Source organism: Furipterus horrens, unplaced genomic scaffold (genome assembly GCF_987537825.1).
Source record: "Furipterus horrens unplaced genomic scaffold, mFurHor1.1.pri manual_scaffold_11, whole genome shotgun sequence".
NCBI lineage: Eukaryota > Metazoa > Chordata > Mammalia > Chiroptera > Furipteridae > Furipterus > Furipterus horrens.
This window is the reverse complement of record NW_028327181.1, coordinates 90322091-90340470: the sequence shown is the minus strand read 5'-3', so window position 1 is coordinate 90340470 and position 18380 is coordinate 90322091. Positions and strand designations below refer to the sequence as shown.

General features: G+C 52.4%; 1 protein-coding gene across 2 annotated transcripts in view; it reads left to right on the top strand.

Moving 5' to 3' along the window:
- Positions 1–18380, top strand: part of CRHR1 (corticotropin releasing hormone receptor 1) — a 40460-nt gene that overhangs the window by 8994 nt on the left and 13086 nt on the right. For both annotated transcript variants that reach the window (XM_090257738.1, XM_090257739.1), the window contains exons 2-3: positions 7258–7345; positions 14015–14134. In XM_090257738.1, coding sequence (XP_090113864.1) covers positions 7258–7345; positions 14015–14134 — 208 coding nt within the window. The remainder of the gene's footprint in view (positions 1–7257; positions 7346–14014; positions 14135–18380) is intronic.

Below are 18380 nucleotides of genomic sequence, written 5' to 3'. Positions count from 1 at the left end.
CTCCCTCCAGTCCTGGAGTCTGAGCATGTTCAGACCTGGAAGGGAGTGTAGGGAACTCACTGCCCTCTTCATTTCACAAATGAGGACACCGAGGCGGGAGAGGGCAGGGGAGCGACCTGTCTGTGTTCACGGAGCAAGTTGGTCAGAGTCAGAACAGAGTCTCAGCCCTGCACTTCACACCCCAAACACTTTTTCCTTCAGCACACCCTTCTGGAGTCCTAGGTGGGCTCAGTGCAGGAAGCAAAGACCAAGAGCAAGAGAGCTCCTGGTGGCCGGAGGGCGATGCAGGGAGATGGGGACTAGGCAGTGAGCCCATAAAATGTCCTGGTGGGAATCATGATGGGACCTCTTGGTCCAGGGGGCAGAAAGTGAAAACCCGTCCATTCATTTACCTGGCCAGCCGTTCATTTATCTGTTCAACAAACATGCACTGATGGCCAAACACAGACCCTGCTCTCAGGGAGCTTATAACCCAACCACAGAGTCTGTCTGGGACCCTGGCAGGGTGTGTGTAGGTTCCAGGGCTGGGGTTTCCTGAGCTCCCCCTGCTCCTCAGGAGAGTGAAGCAGGCAGCTCCTTGCTTTCAGCTGTCCTGGGGGGTGGGGGTGGGGGCTCATTAGGAGATCAGAGGAGTGAAGTAGCAAGAAGAGGTGGTGGGACGGGGCACACCCTGAGCCCAGGGCTCCAGGGAGAAGGCCTGGAGGTGGGAACACCCAGGCATGCCCCCCCCCACCCCGAAACTGTAGGCAGATTTTCATTCCCGTTTTTTCCTCTCTGCATAACGGTAATTTAAGTTAATGAAAAGTGACAATAAATTATTTCTTGTCTGCCTAGAATAATCTTTCATTGCTCACCCACTTTAGAGGAAAGTGCAAGCTTTTTGCCTTGAGAAGGGGGCAGGTCGTTGCTGTCACTGGAGAAGGCTGTTGGGGAGGAGCTGGCTGGGGCAGGACAGACAAGAAGAGGGTGCTCAAGAGACAATAGTCCTAGGCAGTCAAGAGGGCTGAGAAAAGGCTCCTGGCATCGCTGTCCTTTGTCCCCAGTCTAGTTTTACCCTGGCTAGTGAAAAGGCCGCCCCCACCCAGGGTCCCAGCTCTGCTGGTACGCAGCCTGCAAGTCTAGCCGTCACTGACCCCTCTGCTTGGCACCTCTGTGCAGGGCAGAAATTGCGCAATTGCATGTGGGCCCTGCCCCTCCCCATATCGTCATTCTGAAACTACAGATATGTCCCCTGTAGGCGCAGACGGGTTTCAGATAATGCATCGCAAGTGTTTATTTCCGCAAACCAGATCCTACTTTTTAAATGCAATAGGGGAGCCAGCTTTTAAAGAAATCTTGATTATGACCCCTCCTCTTTTTCATATTCAGATTTTATTCTCTTGGCTTTGCTTAAAACAGGCTACACTTTGCAAACCACATATCTGATAAGAGGTTAATATACAAAATATGTAAGGAGCTCATACAACTCAATACCCCCCCCTAAATACCCCAAATAATTCAATTGAAAAATGGGCAAGCAGCCTGAATAGACATTTTTCCAAAGAAGATATTCAGACGGCCAACAGACACATGGGAATGTGCTCAACACCACTAACCACCAAGGAAATGCAAATCAAAACCACAATGAGATATTACCTGTTAGAATGACTGTTATCAAAAATGTAAGAGATAACACATGCTGGTGAAGATGTAGAGAAAAGGAAACCCTTGTGCAATTGGTGGGACTATAACTCGGTGCAAGCACAGTGGAAAACAGTATGGAGGGTCCTCAAAAAATTAAAAATAGAGCTACCGTATTCCAGCAATCTCGCATCTGGGTATATATCCAAAGGAAACACAATCACTATCTCAAAGAAATATCTGCACCCCTATATTTATTGCAGTATTATTTACAATAACCAACACATGGAAATAACCTAAGTGTCCACTAATGGATGAATGAATAAAGAAAATGTGGTGTACTGTATATATAATGGAATATTATTCGACCATTTTAAAAAAGTGAAATCTTGCCATTTGCAACAACATGGGTGGACCTTGAGGGCATTATGCTAATAAAGTCAGAAGAGAAAGACAAATCCTATGTGATCTCTTATATGTGGAATCTAAAAAGGCTGAACTCAAAGAAACAGAACAGATCAGTGGTTGCTGGAATGCGGCAGGCGGGAATGGCTGAAGGTGGTGAAAAAGTACAGACTTCCAGTTTTAAGATGAATAAATTCAGGGGTATGATGTACAACATGGTGACTGTAGTTAACAATACTGTGTTGTTTATCAGAGAGTTGTTAAGAGAGTAAATTACTCCTCGAATGTGGAACCACAGTCCAGCAAGGATCTTGGTGAGATCACAGAATCTAATGATGTAAAAAACAAAACAACTTTCCTTTTAAGCTGAAACAAAACCCCCTCCCACCAGAGAGCTTACAGAGAAGGCAGAGCAGTCTGACTGAATGGGGGGTGGGGAGGGCTGGGTCCTGAGGGAAGACTGCTGTGGTCCGAACCTCTGTGATCAAGGAAGATTCTGGGGCCCACAATGACCACATTTCATTTCAGAAAGCATCTTATGCCTCCTTTTCCCCCAGGTGGCCCACATCCACATCCCTGTGATATGGGTAAGAAAGGCCTCCTTGCCCAGAGGGGCCAGTTAACTCCCCAAAGTTACACAGTCGGTGGCAGGACTGGGCTCAGAACTGAGCAGATGGGCAAGGACTCTTGCTGAAGGACCAGTCTCAAATCACATGGGTGTGGCTCTGTCAGAGCCATGGCCAGCTCCGTCCCCGGCCCGACCATAGGTTTACCTGGGCCTCTGGGGGCTCCCCCAAGCTGAGCATCAGCCAAAGCTGTGAAGGGGAGAAAAGGTAGACCCCCTTCTCCTGGCTCCTCATGAACTTCTAGGAGGTGAGGGCGGTCCCCATGCCTGCAGGCCACCCCTCTTTTCCCTTCACAACCCTCCCTGAAAGGTTAATTACCAAATCATCCCATCAAAGGAAATTGCACTTTGTGTCTTAAAGACCAAACTGAGCTCCAGCAATGTAGTTATTTATGGTCTCTAATAAGCATTTTCTGGGTGTGATTAACCTTTATGCCAAAGTCACACTGGGATTCAGGATAGCAGCTTCCACCCCAGCCATGCCTTGTGCTGGCCTGGCTGTGGGGGATGGACATCAGCTGGAGCAGGAGGCTGGTAGACAGTGGCCCTCCCATCCTGCCCTCTGTGCGGGCTCCTGCACCCTCCTCTGCCCATCCCCTCTTCCCATGCCCTGTCCTCTCCTGGGCCATCCCCCTCCGCCATCTTTATCCACTTAAAAGACAAACACGGATTGCCTGCTTACTGGATCCTGGTGTTCACTCAACAGCTGAAAACAGTTCAGTGAACTTGAGCACTTCAACTGTAAAACCCTTGTAAAGTGGGGAACAGGAGACCCAGCCCGTCTGCTTTCTGCAGTGCAGGGCCCCTTGGCACAGGTTTATTGGGGGCCTTGGGGCTGGCGGGCTGGCATAAAGAAGCGAGGATGTGGTTTGTCAGGAATTGGTCTAAAAGGAGAACAAGTGGCTAGGGCTGAGGTTGGAGGGGAGGAGCAGCTGGAGGGATCCAGAAAAGTGGCAGTTCCCAGGTCAAACCACTTCTGGTTTGCTTTCAGAGGGGATGACATGTCCAGCTTGGTGAGGCCCAGGTCTCTGATGTGACCCCATATGCTCTGGTCATATTCTGGGGGTGTTAGACCTCCTTGAGAAGTGGAGGATGCTGTGCACCCTCCCCAGGAAAATGGTTGTCACTGACTAACAGGGTTTCATGCCCCCCACCCTGCGTGCTTGCGGAACCCAGATTAAGAACTCTCAGGTTTAGAAGGAAACAAACCACAGCCTTGAAACTTTGGGGCCTGTGCCATGTGGTCATTGCCTGTTGATGGAGATGAAAAACTGCAGTGAGCGTTGAACAGGAGATCAGCGTATGGTGGGAGGAAATGCACAGGAAAACTCCAGATTTTTCATGAGATGTGATTCAGGAATAAGCCAGAAGCCTTCACAAACCCTTCCGCAGAGGAAGAAGTGGCGCAGACGCTGATTCTATACAGAGCTGACCTTTCCTGAGCAGAAAGGTTGGTTCGGAAATATTAAGAAGCCCTTTCCTTTGCATAATGCAAAGCCGGCCCTCTCTCGGCAGAAAATGACTTCGTGAACGGTCGCACCCGAGGAGGGTCAGGGCTGTAGGCAGCCAGCCAGTGACAGGCTGGCCCTTCGCCCTATGGCTTTTGGTTCGGTTTCATGAGGAATCTGGATTGCTCCGCTCCCCAATGAACCCCAGGACATTAAGATGCGAGACGAAGACTTTGTGGCTGGTGTATGTGCCATCTAATTAGGACCCTGGGGTGTAAATGCTTTGGAGTGAGGCTGTTTTGTGCATCTGGGATGAGTCCGGGGTCTCCATTTGCTAGCGTTGTGAGCACCAGCATCCAGAAGGGATGTGGGCACACGGACGGACGGGGTGACTGAGTTGCTCTACTTTGAGGGGTTGGGAAAGGTACCGTCAAGGAGAGGGACTACGGAACTGGCTTTGAGGACTGCAGAGTTCACCAGGTGAAGGGTGGGCCAGGGTGAGGAGGGCTAAAGCCTGCAGGAGCACAGGTGCGGGCCACCAGCAGCGTTCGGGTTCTGGTAAGTAATTCAGTGGGAGTAGATCGTGGTGTGCCTTCAAAGTGGATCTGAAGAGGGACTGAAGCCCGAGGCGCAGCTTCAGGATCAGAAGGGCAATTAGCGGTGGGATGTCAGGCAGCAGGACTGATACTTTGGAAGAGGATGTTTCCAGTTTCTTTAATCTGCCTGTGGCTGAGCCAGCCCTTGGAACCCACTTTCATTCTCTGTGTGCGTGTGTGTGTGCATGTGTTGGGAGGTGGCAGAGATGGGGTGGGGTGACCGACTGGGGGCAGGAAGTCCCCTTCGAGAAGGAACCCCTGGCCATCGCAGCTGAGCAGCTTTGCTCTGGGGAGAGGGCAGGGCTGCTGACCGAGCTGAGCTGAGCTGAACAACGTGGCTTTGTCCTTGAGGACACTGCTCTCTGCTTTGCTAGCAAGAGCCGCTGGCTTGCCTGGTGGCTTCCCTTTCTCTCCACCTCTGCGTTTTCATTTGGAAAATGAGGGTGAAGATATTTCGTCACCTCTCTGGTGACTGCAAAGTTTAATTACTGATTAATAAAGTGTTGGAAGTTCCTTGGGGCCAGAGAGTTGAATGGGCTTGTTCTGTTATCTCCGGGGTCCCCGAGTGAGTTAGCTAACCCTAGCCCCATTTGTTGAGCATCTGGAGTGCTGGGCACAGGATGGGGGTGCAGGGCTGGGGGTGTGCTTGGGAGCATGACCCAGTAAGCACAAAGAGACCCCTATGGTGTGACAGAAGGAGTGTGTCAGCAAGTGAATAGAGGCAACAAGCCCACTGAGGACTCAGGCAGGGCACTGAGGGGACAATATATGTAAATCATCAGTCAAGGGGTGCTTCCTGAAGGAGGTGGTGGGAGGACAGGCTCTGACTGGGTATGGGCGCACTCAATTCCACCATGGAATGTAGGGTAGGAGAGAGGGGAGCAGAGCCTGGCTTTGTCATCAGACTGACATGGGAAGGCACAGGTACTAGGAAAAGTGGGTGGCACTGAGGGCAGGGGGACAAGGTAGGAGAGGACATTTAAGACAGGTGAGCATGGAAAATTCACCTCTGACAAAAGGCAAGTCAGTTTGCTTCTAAGGATCGGGGGAAGGTTGTAAGGGCCAGAAGGGGTGAGTGGGGAGGAGTCCAGAGGGAGGGAGGATGCACAGTCTTGGTGTGTGTGTGTGTGGGGGGGGGTGATGGTAGAGTCCAGCTTGGCAGAAAACACATGAGCAGGGCAGAGCCAAGACTAGGGTAAAGCCAATGAGGCAAAACTTCAGGAGGTGCCCAAAATCTCAGTAATCAAGGTAAATAATATATTAATATTATTCTGATTTTTCCTTTTTCCCCAAGCTCCAATGTGGCCCAGCACTGTCACTGATCCTGTCTTTTAAAAAAAGGTTTTAAATATTTCATTCATCGTGGATTTTTGCATTAACTTAGAATTTTTTAAAATGTTGCATTAAAATATTACTTATCTTGAGCACTAAGTCTTCAGTGTCCCCTCACCCTGTCCCCAGCCCTGTGAGTGAAGGCCACGCATGATGGCTGTGAGCTGCCAGCCACCACCCTGACTCTGGTCTGAACTAGCCATTTGCTTAGTGAGACTTGGACAAGCCCCTACCTCTTCTCGATCTCATTTTCCCACTGTGGAAAGCACAGGGCCTGGCACTGTGCAAGTCTTCCATAAAAGCCAGAGAGGACACCTATGCCCAGAGACATCAAGTAACCTACCCATGGAAGCACAGTGAAACTGAAGCTAGACGCCAGGTCCCGTTTAACTCTAAGGGAGGGGGACAATCATTCTGTGGAGCTGTTCGCTGAAGAAGGGGCAGCCCTCCAAGTGTGGGGCCCACACTGCTCTCCTCCCAGTGGGCTGAAATTCTGGAATCAGAGTGACAAGGATCCCCTGCAGAATGTCAGGGGTTAAGGTTCTCCCTGGCATTGGGCAGCCATCGTTCCTGGCACATTTATGCCTTCATCTCTCTGGACCCTAGTTTACTCATCTGCAAAAAGGAACAGCCGCAGCAGCCCCAGGGAGAATTAAATGCCATCGCAGATGTAAAAAGGCTTGATAAATGGGGAGGCACGACTTGTAGGGCCTGGTAATGAGCAGGACAGGGAGGAGGGCTTGGAAGCAGCTCACTGAACAAGAGGCCAGGAGAGCCTGGAGCTCAGGAAGGAGGGTAGGGGAGAAGGGGGAGGGGGAGGGGTACACTAATGAGGATCTATGTGCCCACAGGGCTCAGGGTGTTGGGACATAGTTGGGCCATGCTTGGGATCCCATGTGGATGAAGGCAGCTCCTCTAGGCAGATTGTTTCTTTGGGGGCCTTCCTTCTCACTGGGGGCCCCCAGTCCTCAGGGAGAAAATTCATCTGTCCTGGGAGCCTAGGCCCCTGCTCTTACCAGCCTCCTTTCCAGGCCACTCGGAGACCAAGGCAGCTCTAGACCTTCCAGGCAGAGGACATGGAGGGCAGGGGGTGGGGAGAGGGAGCCTGGAGGTGGGGGTGAGTGTCTAGGAAGAGACATGGATGAGGGGGAAGAGAGGGGAGGCAGAGGAAGCTGCAGGCCACACTACCCATGGCCGTCTAACCAGGTACCTCACTGCCCTGTGCCCGCAGGCCCTTTTCTTCCTGGGGCTGAACCCCATCTCTGCCTCCCTCCAGGACCAGCAATGTGAGAGCCTGTCCCTGGCCAGCAACATCTCTGGTGAGTACCCTGACCGTGCTCCTGCAAGAGTCCAGGTCACCACAGCCCCACCACTGGCCTGCACCAAGGTCTCCCAGGGTTCTCACACAGAGCTATGGCCCAAGGCAGGAAGAGCAGAGATTTCCTCTCTAGGGTCCAAGCAGTTCCTCTCTCCACAGAGGGAATGCTGTGCTGAGGATGCTCACGCTGTGGTGCAAAAGAGCTGTGAATGGGTGACAGCATCTGCCATGGAACAGGAGGGGGCATGTGGCAAGTGTGCTGAGTAGTTCCTGTCCTTGCTTTGGGGTGGGCAGCAGGGGGAACCTTGACCTGCTGTCTTCACTAGGGAGGGCTTAGGTGGGGTGGACTTGGGGAAGGCTGATTGGGTTCCCATGCTCACAGTGATGCTCAGTGTCCTCCTGTGTGGGGGTGGAGACACATGTTGCCACAGAGAATGAGCATGCCTTTGAGCCTCTCTTTGCTCAGTTGTAAAGTGAGAGGGGATGACACCTGCCTCAAAGATCCATTATGATTAAATGCACTAAGTTTTATGGTAACATTCCACAAACTGTAGAGTGCCACACCACTACTGAGTATTATTTATTATTGTTGGTAACATCTGCAGGCTTCTGAAAGTGCTTACCATGTAGTTGGGCTGAGGGAAAGGCCTTTGCCATGGATTGCTCACTATAATGCAGGTGGCAGGGAAGTTAGATCAGGAGTGGTGTGAATCCAGGAAGGCTTTCTGAAGGAGGAGGTTTCAAGGTGAGTCTCTGAGAGACTCTGAGCGTGGACTGGCAGAGAAGACTCAATGCTCTGAGACAAAACTATAGTTGACTGAGGACCAGCAGGCAGGTTTGATGTAAGAACAGGAGAGGGCTTAAGAGAAAGGAGCGGTATGGGGATCCTGGTGCATTTGGCTGCAAAGTTGGCTGAGCTGGTGATGCGGAATAGGAAGTTCTTGAGCAAGAGTCTGAAGCGCTACCAGAGAAAGACTGGGAGGAAGGGCACCTGCTCAGAAGCTGAGCCTGAGATGAAAGGCCCTGCCTGCAGCTCCCATGCACTGGGGCCAGGTCAGGCTCCATTAATTTGCTTGCTGTGCTCAGAAGGAATGGCATCTCTGAGCCCTTGCAGGTCTCACCTGTCCTTGGAGGCACTAGGCCATGATGAATGTCATTCATTCCCTGATAATTTGTACTCTGTGCCACTACCCCTAGCTTGGCCCAGCCTGCCTGGCTTCATGGCACACAATCCATCACCCTCTCCAATGGCCTCTGATAATGCACTATTTGTCTTCCAATGCCAAGACCTACCCAGACCAATGGGCACTGGTAGACAGATGGTGATAGTGGGGTGGAGGGACTGGGACAGATGGATGGGCGTCTGGCCGGGGCAGTTGGCACTGAGCCAGGGCCTTTGGGGGGTTTCTCACATGCCAAGAACAGGGAGAGGGTGGGTCCCCAGAGCCATCATGTGACAGATCACAGACTTGGCAACTCATAATATCATGTCATGAATATGACAATGTTAGAAAGTATAGAATAATTAATTGGCTAATGACATCAGAGACAGAAGGAATCATATTGTTGACAAGAACCCGTCAGTTCCCATCCGCTGTCTTAAGGTCAGGAATGATAATAGTAGTTAAAACGATAGCTAATATTTATTTTGTGCCCACTAAGCGTATTTACCATTCTAAGTGCTCAAATCTTATTCAATCATCACAACAATGTAGTCAGAAAGTATTTTCATCCCCATTTTTCAGGAGAGGAGTTTAAGTCTCAGAGAGGTTGAATAACTTGCACATACAGTTACTAAGCAATAACTCTAAGATTTGAAGCAAGTGAGCCTGATTCTAGACTTTTCTACCGCCATGTTCTGTGGCTGCCCAGAGAGCCATGGTACCCAGGGCCCAGCGTGGTCAGTCATCCTGGGGTGCAGTCACCCCTGAAACTTCCCATACCCACATTGGGTTTGCATATGGCCCCTATGTACCTGGCACTGTGCTAGCTATTGGGAATACAAAAATGAAGGGCCCACAGACCCACAGGACAGGAGGCCCACCCATTTGTCTTGATGAATCACACACCCTACAAAGGCATCTTTCTTCTCTTCCCAGACAAAGAGGAGGCAGCTCAACTAGAAAGTGGTGGAGCAAAGAGCAGGACTCACGGCCTGCCCTCTGCCACCCTCTTCAGGCCAGGTGACGCAGGCAGCACCTTCCTCTGAATGGGCAAGCGTGTGTGTTTCAGAAGCTGCCCTTGGGCCACCTGGCTGCTCCCCTTCTGGACAATCTTGGCTGTGTCTCTCTCCTGGGCTTAAACCAAACAGGGGGACAGGCTTCCCAGCCACAGAGCTGCTGCCAAGCGCCCACTTACTCTGGTTTATTCAGAAACCCCTGATGAGAGACCCGACATAACTGGAGCGGGAACCAGGTGCCAGTTTCCCTCAAAAGGATCTGCTGAGCACATGTGGACCCTGAGCCTGATGGGAAGGGAACTGTGCTACCTACTTGGGGAAAGAAACCAGTGCGCAATTGTGCATAAGCATTAAATAGGCCACCTGCAAGGAGTTCTTATCTGTCCATTAAAGCAGTCCCCCTCCCCCACCATGATCTTGGAGGCAGGTGGGAGCCATCCATGCTACTCCTAGTACCTCCATTCGCAAGCGTTTGGAGTGGTATGACCACCCTGCTGCCTTGAGCAATGGGAGTGTGGGTCCCCATGCATCTGCTCTGTGCACATGTGGGGAAGGAGGAAGATGCAGGATCGGTGTTACATTAGTCCACTTGACTTCACCCCACCCAGGAAAGAACCTGAAGGTATCTAGCTGTCCCATGAATGAGGGGAAGAGCCATCAAGTGAGAGCAATGTCAACACCTTAGACACACCAAGCATACACCTGCCTCAGATCCTTTGTACTTGCTGTTCCCTCTGCCTAGAACACTTTTCCTCTAGGGATGCACATGCCTCCCTCCCTCACTTCCTTTAGGTTTCTCCTTAAGTTTGAGTGTGTTAGGCACCATCAGTTAAAATAGCAGCCCGGTCAGTCTATCTTCTCACCCTGCTTATTTTTTTTCTCCATAGCATTTCTCACTGCTTAACAGACCTGTTTGTTTACTGCCCCCCCCCCATCTCACTGAGGGCAGGGCATTTGTTTTATTTATTACTGTATCCCAAGCACCTAGAAAATGTCTTGGGTGATCAGTAAAAACTTACTGAATAAAGATCAGTCGTGAGCATTCTTCCCGTCTATAATTTAATTGACCAGGAGGGACGCTGTGGAACAAGAAGCTGGGGGGAGGGGGGGGGGTTTAGCTCCTAACAGGGGCTGGTAAATTGGCTCGGCCATTTATTTGCAAGGCTGGCTTACTCAAGTCCAAACTGCTACTCACCCCGGATCTATGATATCCGGGTGGGAAAATACCCTCCAGTAGTGCAGGAGAGGTTGGACATTTATGATAGTGGGACCCGGAAGGGACCTTGGCCCAAGAATCAGAGTCCAACCGCCCAGACTTCGAGATCCTTATAGCCCCAAGGTGAGTGACACGAAGACTTCCCTCCTTCCTCCTCCCCTTCCAGCTGTGAGATCCACTCCCTCCCTGTTCCTGAAGCCTATGGTTTTTTGGTTTTGTTGTTGCCGTTGTTGTTTGTATCTCTTTCTCCTGGTGTTCTGTCTGCTTCTCCCTGCTTTAATCCCAGCCTTTTGTCTCCTTTACATCCTCCCTCTCCTCCTCTCTCCTTGCCCACTTGCCTCCTCCGCCCCTTCTCTTGTCCTCAAAGACTGGCTGAGTGAATTGAGTTGAGTGGCATGAATTTCAAAATGTCAAGTGTCCTTCACGCTGCCTGGTATACGAGTAGTGTTCCGCCAATGTTGGTCTCCCCCCCTCCGTCCCCCAAGTCCTGAACGCTCTTCCAGAGGCCCAGTCTGCAGTGCCCCCAGGGGCCCGGCGTCCACACCGCTGTGGGCTGCAATTCTGTGCGGGAGTCGCGAACGCCTCCGCGGAAGGAAGCGCGTGGCAGGAGGTGCGCAGCCTACGAGTCAGTCGGGCCGAGAAGTGCAATGGGCAGCGCCCGCTTGTCCGGCACACCGCATCCCTTCCCTATACCCGTGCGTCCCCGCCCCTTTTCCTCCACCCTCCCCATTACTCTTCTTTTCCCTCCTTGTCTCTCCCTGCTCTACCGGGTCCCTAAAACTGTACCCACAGCCAAACCCCTACTGAACTTTTTGGCCGGTACTGCGAGTCTGAGCCTGGCCGTCGCTCCTGATTGGTCCTTGTACCTATGCTCCACCCCTCCCTCGGCCCCGCCCACCTAGCTCCAGCCCCTGCTGCCCGCACCCTGGCCTGTTACTCCTCAGGTAGGGGGTAGTCCGTCTCCGGACCCCTTTCGTTTGGCTTCATCGATCATGTAGCCTCTCCCTCCCCTTCTTATCGCTCCCACACACTTTCGTTCCCTCCGAGGTTTTCTGAGCTCTTAATGTAAAGGTCACCTCCGAGGCGTGTTTCCCGGCACCCCCACCACCACCACCACCACGCAGCTGAGATGGGTGCAACCAAATGCTGCGAGGCCGGTTGCGCAGGCTGGGACCGGCTGTGGTGCAGTGGGAAGAGCCCTGGGCAGGCATCAAACAGCAGCGTTCAAAACCCAGTTCTGCCTCTTAGTGTCTCTGTGACTTTGGATAGGCAATTTGCTCAGGCCTCAGTTTCCTCATCTGTATAACAGAGAGAATTAGCACCCGATGTTGGCAGGTAGTGCTGCGGACTCCTAATCCATACAGTTATGGGCAGATATCCACTGCTCTGCCCATTCCTATCCCCAAATCCAGACCAGCTGTGGGCGTGTTAGGGCTCTGTAAATGGACAGCCTACTGAGGAAGGTACAATGGTCTCACTAAATCAGACGGTAGATCGCAGGGTGGATGAGGATCAAACGAAATATATGAAGAAAAGTTTTGAAAAAGCAGAACATGGCTCATAATAGGACCCCTCCCTTCCCATGGCCATATGCCCCCACTTGCCCCCTCCTTGGGCTCAATACTATCAGCATGACCCCTGGGGGATTAAAATCTTAACCTGCTTTCCTCACCCCCCTAACTGCACTTCCATGTCATGAAGCAATTCACAGATGCGGTAGTGTGGCACAGCACCAGGGCTTGGCCCGCCCCAGCCGCCTGGCCCACCGTCTCCTCGTAGCCATTAAGCCCCAGTCCAGATTTCTTTCAATGAAACAACTTGGTCTTAAGGCCTCTGCCCCTTGAGCCCTGATTTTCATGGACACCCTAGGAATAGTTTTGATCAGAATGGAAAACCAGCATTTAGTACAAATGCTGCTCAGCACTGCCCTGCGTCCAGCACGAAAGGCCGCCAATCTAACCCAGTGCTGTTTCCTGAGAGCTGGGGAGGAGATGGCAGGTGGGTCCCAGCCAGGGCTTGGCAGCTGCTAATGCCCAGACCCAAAGAGGCTGCCCCCGCACTGGTTCATGGCTCTCCCTGGATTGTTGGTACATTCTTGAGCTATCCCAGGTTATTAACTCCCTCCCATCGTGCTGGGCACACTGGGTCTCAATAGGACCACAGTGCCAGCCTTATGTGGGAAAAGGCCATCAAAAGGCAGAGAAAGAAGGGAAGTTTCAGGGGGGGGTGGCAGGACTGTTCTCAGCCCAGCCCCCACCCATTGGAGACCAAAAGCTCCCCCACCCTCCAGAAGTATTACTGTGCCTTCAACTCCGCCCCACCGCGCACACACACACACACACACACTCCATTCCAAAAATCCTCTTTAATTAAGGGCAAATATTTGGAAGGGGAATTTGAGATTCCCTTTCTAATTCAGCTGTTTACATCCTTTCTTAAGTCACAGGCCCATTTGAGGATCTTAATGAAAGCCAAGGTCCCTTTCCCAAGTAAAACGCATGTATAGACCAAATTTTTCATTTAATATTAGCATCTCTATCAACGCTTAAAGCTTCCATGAACAGAAATTAAGAATTTCTGAACAGATCCAATCACTTCATTTTATTATAAAGACACTAAGGCCCAGAGAGGGCAAGTGACAGCAAATTAGTAACACAGCCAGGGTTGCAGATTCCTGGTTCGGTGTCCTCTCTGCTCCTCTGGAGGGTGTCTCCCTTTGTTTTCTCCTCGTGGTCCCCTTCTCAGTCAGTCCTCTCCTGGGGCACAGCACAGACCAGCGTACAAATAGTGTATGTTCAGTAAAGGTGGTCAGCAGGCCAGCCAGAAGGTGCGCCAGCTTCACGTAGCTGGTTCCTCCCTGCAGCGCAGGTGTGGTTTGGTTCCAAAGGCGTGTGAGCAGGGCTGGGCCAGGGCTTGGCTGGGCCTGTTCCACACTGTGATGTCTGAGAGCTCCAGTCTGCACCAAGTGACGTGCTGAGAAAAGGGGACCTGAAACAAGTCCAGCCTTCCCCTAAATGCCACCCAGGACCTCAGCTTTTAATACCACCTCCTGCTCTCTCTGTTCCTCCTCTGCTCTGGAGCCCACTCTGGCTCCCTAGTGCCACAGCAATTTCAAATTCCTTCCCCTGGTATCTTTCCCTGCATAGGATGAGCTGTCTCTGCACTAGGGTCATCACTCCTGTCCTGTCCCCAGCTGGTGTGTGTGGCCTTCGGGGGGATGGGTAGGACACAGGAGTGGGGGTCTTGCTCTGCCTCACAGCTGTCTCTGCCCACAGGACTACAGTGCAATGCATCCGTGGACCTGATTGGCACCTGCTGGCCCCGGAGCCCCGCGGGGCAGCTGGTGGTTCGACCCTGCCCCGCCTATTTCTACGGTGTCCGCTACAACACCACAAGTAAGGGGGCATGCCACGGGTGGACTTGGAGGTGGGTTAAATAATGATGACAATAACAATAATAACAGTACCTCTTGTGGATACAGCCACCAAAGGCCAGCCCTGCTGTGCTGGGCACTCTGTGCTCATACTGCTGAGTCTCACGATACTCCTGGAAGGCGCTATATATAACTCTATGGTGTTCATTATGTAACTAAAGCTTCTGAGGCTCAGACAGGTTAAGGGTCTTGCCCAAGGTCACCAGCTGGTAGGGGGTGAAGCTGGACTTGCACCCAGATCTGTCTGACACTTTTTTCTGCAGTTGACAAACTGGGTTAGTCGACTTGAACTCCAACAACCCCATGAGGTAGAGCAGGAATTGTCAGGACTTTGAACTCAGAGATGTTAGAGGCCTGCCCAGGGCCCTGCAGACAGGAGGGAGGGGGTAGACTCAGAGCCCTTGATGTACATCCAGGGAGCTTGGCCTTGCATGCAGCCCCACAGGTGGTGTGGGCGTGGGGGAGGACTAGCCTGGCGTTCAGATACTTGATCCCTGTGTAAACACCTTGCTCCCATGAGGCTGTGAGCCTCCACCTCCAGGCTTTACAGCTCCTTGTTATGGCACCTGTCACCCTTAGAATTAATTTGCTCTCCCCTGTCAATGACTCACAGCCCCTGCTTATCAAGACAGCAACAGCTGCAGGCCAGAACCCCTGACCTGTCCAAGAGGAGGGTGGGGGTCCCAGGTGGAGCCTTGGGGTCTGCTGGGCTTGAACTCAGGCCCCCAAGAGCGTACCAAGGGGACCAGAGACACCAGATGGTTTACTCTGAGTCTTGCTCTGTGACCCTTAGCACGTCTTTCCTCTCTTATGGCCCCCAGCCCCCGTCGGAGGATGGAGCATGCCTGATGACATGGCTTCTAAGATTTGGTTTAGCTCAACGCTCCCAAGTTCCTTTTCCAGCCCCATCCTCCTGGCCTAAGGGGGTTAGAGTTGGGGGGCTGCAGCCAGGAAAGAGCTGGAGGGCCCTGGAGAGGCATTGGGACTGGACAGGTGGCTGGAACAGCCAGAACAAGCAGTTTTATGTGTCTGGAACCCACAGAAGGAGAAGAAAGACTGGAAGGCGTGTGGGGAGGCCATGGAGACGGGAGGAAAGGCAGAAGGATGTAGAGGAAAGCTTGGGGTGCACAGCTGGCCAGCCTCTAATTTAGTAGGGCCCATTTTACAATTAGGAAATGGAGGCAGAGACTGTTAACTGCCCAAGGTCACAAAGCTTGGAAGCGGCACCAAACTGGGAGTTAAGAGTCCTCTGCTACTCCACTCACAGTGCCTACAGGAAGGAAGCAGCACTGGGGCTGGTGCGTAATGGGGGGAGGGTGCTGGGATGAGGCCCCTCTCCCTCTCAGGTTCCAGGTCCTGCTCTTTTACCTCCGAAGTGATTCTCATGTCTAGCCCTACCTGCCCTTCATCCCTGATGCCACTGTCTCTATCCAGGATACCTGATCTTTAACCCTTGTTTTGCGTCTGACCCTGTTACACGCTTGCGTGGAGTTATCCCTTCCGAAACTCCCCATTGCCTCCACGATCAAGTATACACTCCTGTGTGGGGCTGCCAGGCCCTCAGTGGCTACAGCCCCACCTAATTACAGCCAGCTCTGGCCACTCCCCATGAGCTTCCTCCTCTCTTGTCTCTCAGGGTGCCTTGACGTGCCCCAAAGAAAATGTTTTCAGAACTTAGTGCCTGGGATGTGCTACTCAATTGGCCAGTCCTGACTTAAGTGGAAGCCAGGAGTCCTGAATTCTAGCCTCAGCTCTGTCTGCACCTGGCTAAGGAACCCTCGGCCCTGGCTCTGCCTGCGCCTCGATTGCTCCACCTGCAGTGTGGGTGGGCGGTCCGGGTGGGGTGCTGCTCTTTGGCTTCCTTTCTCTTGCCTCTGTGATCCCAGGAGAGGAGCTGGGGGTGATGGTCCCTAGACGTGGGGGCAGGGCTGGCAGATCCCCCTTTCCAGGTACTCCAGTGCCAGAACAATGAGGGACACACCCATGCAATAAGTAGCCGGTGAGAACCCAGAGTTGCACCTAATCATTAAGCACTAATTAATTCATTTACTGATGAGGTGCTGCCAGGACTTCCAGGCCTTCTCCTTAATGCCCTCCTTCCGGCTGCATCTGATCTTCAAAGGGATGGGAAGCATTTCCAAAAATATCCATTTTCCCATGATTCTTTAGGAGGACTGCTCAGCTCAGCAATCAAAGACAAGGAGGTCGAATCCTCCCTGGCAACCACTCCCTGCTTGTTAGGCCTGTTTTCTTGCAGGGTCGCCTCCTGCCTCCCCAGCAAAGCCTGCTTCCTCTGGATGACCCGCCTTGGGAGGGACTCCAGCTCCTGGCTCTGAAACAGAACCCACAGGCTGCCCCGATTGAAACAGAACCCATGAGCTGTTCACTTTTGAGGGGCTCCATTGCCCACCGCCAAAAGCATAACTCCCAATACCAGAGTTTGGTGAAAAGAAAAGGAATTGTTTATTTAAAGGTTATACAGATTTAGATTAATGGCAGATTTCTGCCCTTAAGTCTTACTTTCTTTAAAACACCCACAAACATATAGTTCTGCCTCCTCCTACCAAACCAGGCTAGTTTTAGAATAGAAAAGTCAGAGATACTGTTTCCCTAGTTCCCAGACACAGTTCAGTTTTAACAGCAGCTCCCAATTATTCAAGCGTGATTGAAGCGGTTTTGCCTGTGTCACGGTGCTCTCCAGCTCTTAATTCAGAACCACGTGGAGTTCCCAGCCTCCTTGCAAACTGAGTGGAATTCTCCCTTCCCTTTCAAAGCTGCATGGTTCTCTGCAAATGGCTGCCGCCTTAATTTTAAATCCCTGACTGCGGCCTGTGATGCAGGGCCCATAAGCTTTTTGTCACCACTCCATGGTCAAGGCCCCTCCCATCTCCTTGGGGACCCTGCTCTGTAAGAGCTCCAAAGGGGAGGCGTACAAGAGGCTCTTGGGCCGAAGGGGTGACTGTTGTTATCCCCACCAGTACCCCCAGTGACATGTTCTGAATAATAACAGTACCAGCTAATGCCACATGCCAGGCAGAGCTCCAGGCACTCTGCATAAGTTAACTAAAAATGCTCACCTTAATCATTAGATAGGAGTGCTTGCAGATAAGGAAGTAGAGAGGTTGCGTGACTTGCCCAAGGTCACATGGCTAGCAAGGGGTGGAGCCGGATTTTGAATCCAGGTTGTCTGGTTGGAGAGCCACACTCTTAACAGTACTTTGTGCTGCCTCTCCTAAGGCAAGAACCACTTTCCCCAAGGCCCTTTCCCTGCAGACATTCTGATGCAGCCTCTGGTCCCAGACACTTTGGGTCACATAGGAGACACTGGATGCCCTGGTCACTTGCCTCCTCCCAGACCTCCCTGAAAACCCTGTCACTGAGACCTTGGCTGCTTATGCCTCATTTAGCAATTAGGAGAGAATCAGCAGCATCCTAGTCAACTCTGCCCAAGGGCTCAAGTCTGCCGAGACTCAGGTCTACGGGCAGGAAAGCTGCGCAGAGCTTTAAAAATCCATTTAGCCCCGTTTTCTCCCTGGCATGCTACGGTGGGGAGCGCGGTGAAAGAGGGAGCCTCAGCTTCGCAGCTCTCTCGAGGACATAGCAGCATCTCCCCCCACCGCCCACACCATCATCTCCCGCTTATTCTGATGTCGCCATGGAGAGGCAGCTCCCAGGCTGGACAGCCCCTTGGGAGTCATCTGGCCCAGACGTCTCTGGTACACAGGAGTCCAGCACCCTGGTCACTCACACAGCACAGCAGCACTCAGCCAGCCCTGCGTCCCGCCTCTGTCTCCCACACACTGCCCTGCCCCTGCCCAGCCCCAGGCTCAGGGACTGGGATTCAGGCAGCTTCCCCAGCCCTTTCCCACCCCCTGTGACGTGAGGGTCAGTGGGAACCACAGAAAGGCCTGCAGCAGGACAGACCATGGTGGAAATGGCCCGGGACTCAATTATCTTCCAGCTTGTTCCACCTGGAGTCAGGGCCAGACTTAACCCAAAGAAATACCGTCAGAGCCACCAATGCTGGAGGGGATATGGGGTGGGACCACCTTTATCAGCAAGGGAGAAAAGACTCAAGGTTTGGATCTTCCTTGGTCCTTTTCCTACTGAGGTTCAGAGCCCTGGTGATCCCCCCCACCCCCATCCCCAGCTGCAGTCACCCCAGAGCCCTGAAGCCAGGCCTCAGGCCACCTTAGAAGGTGGCAGGT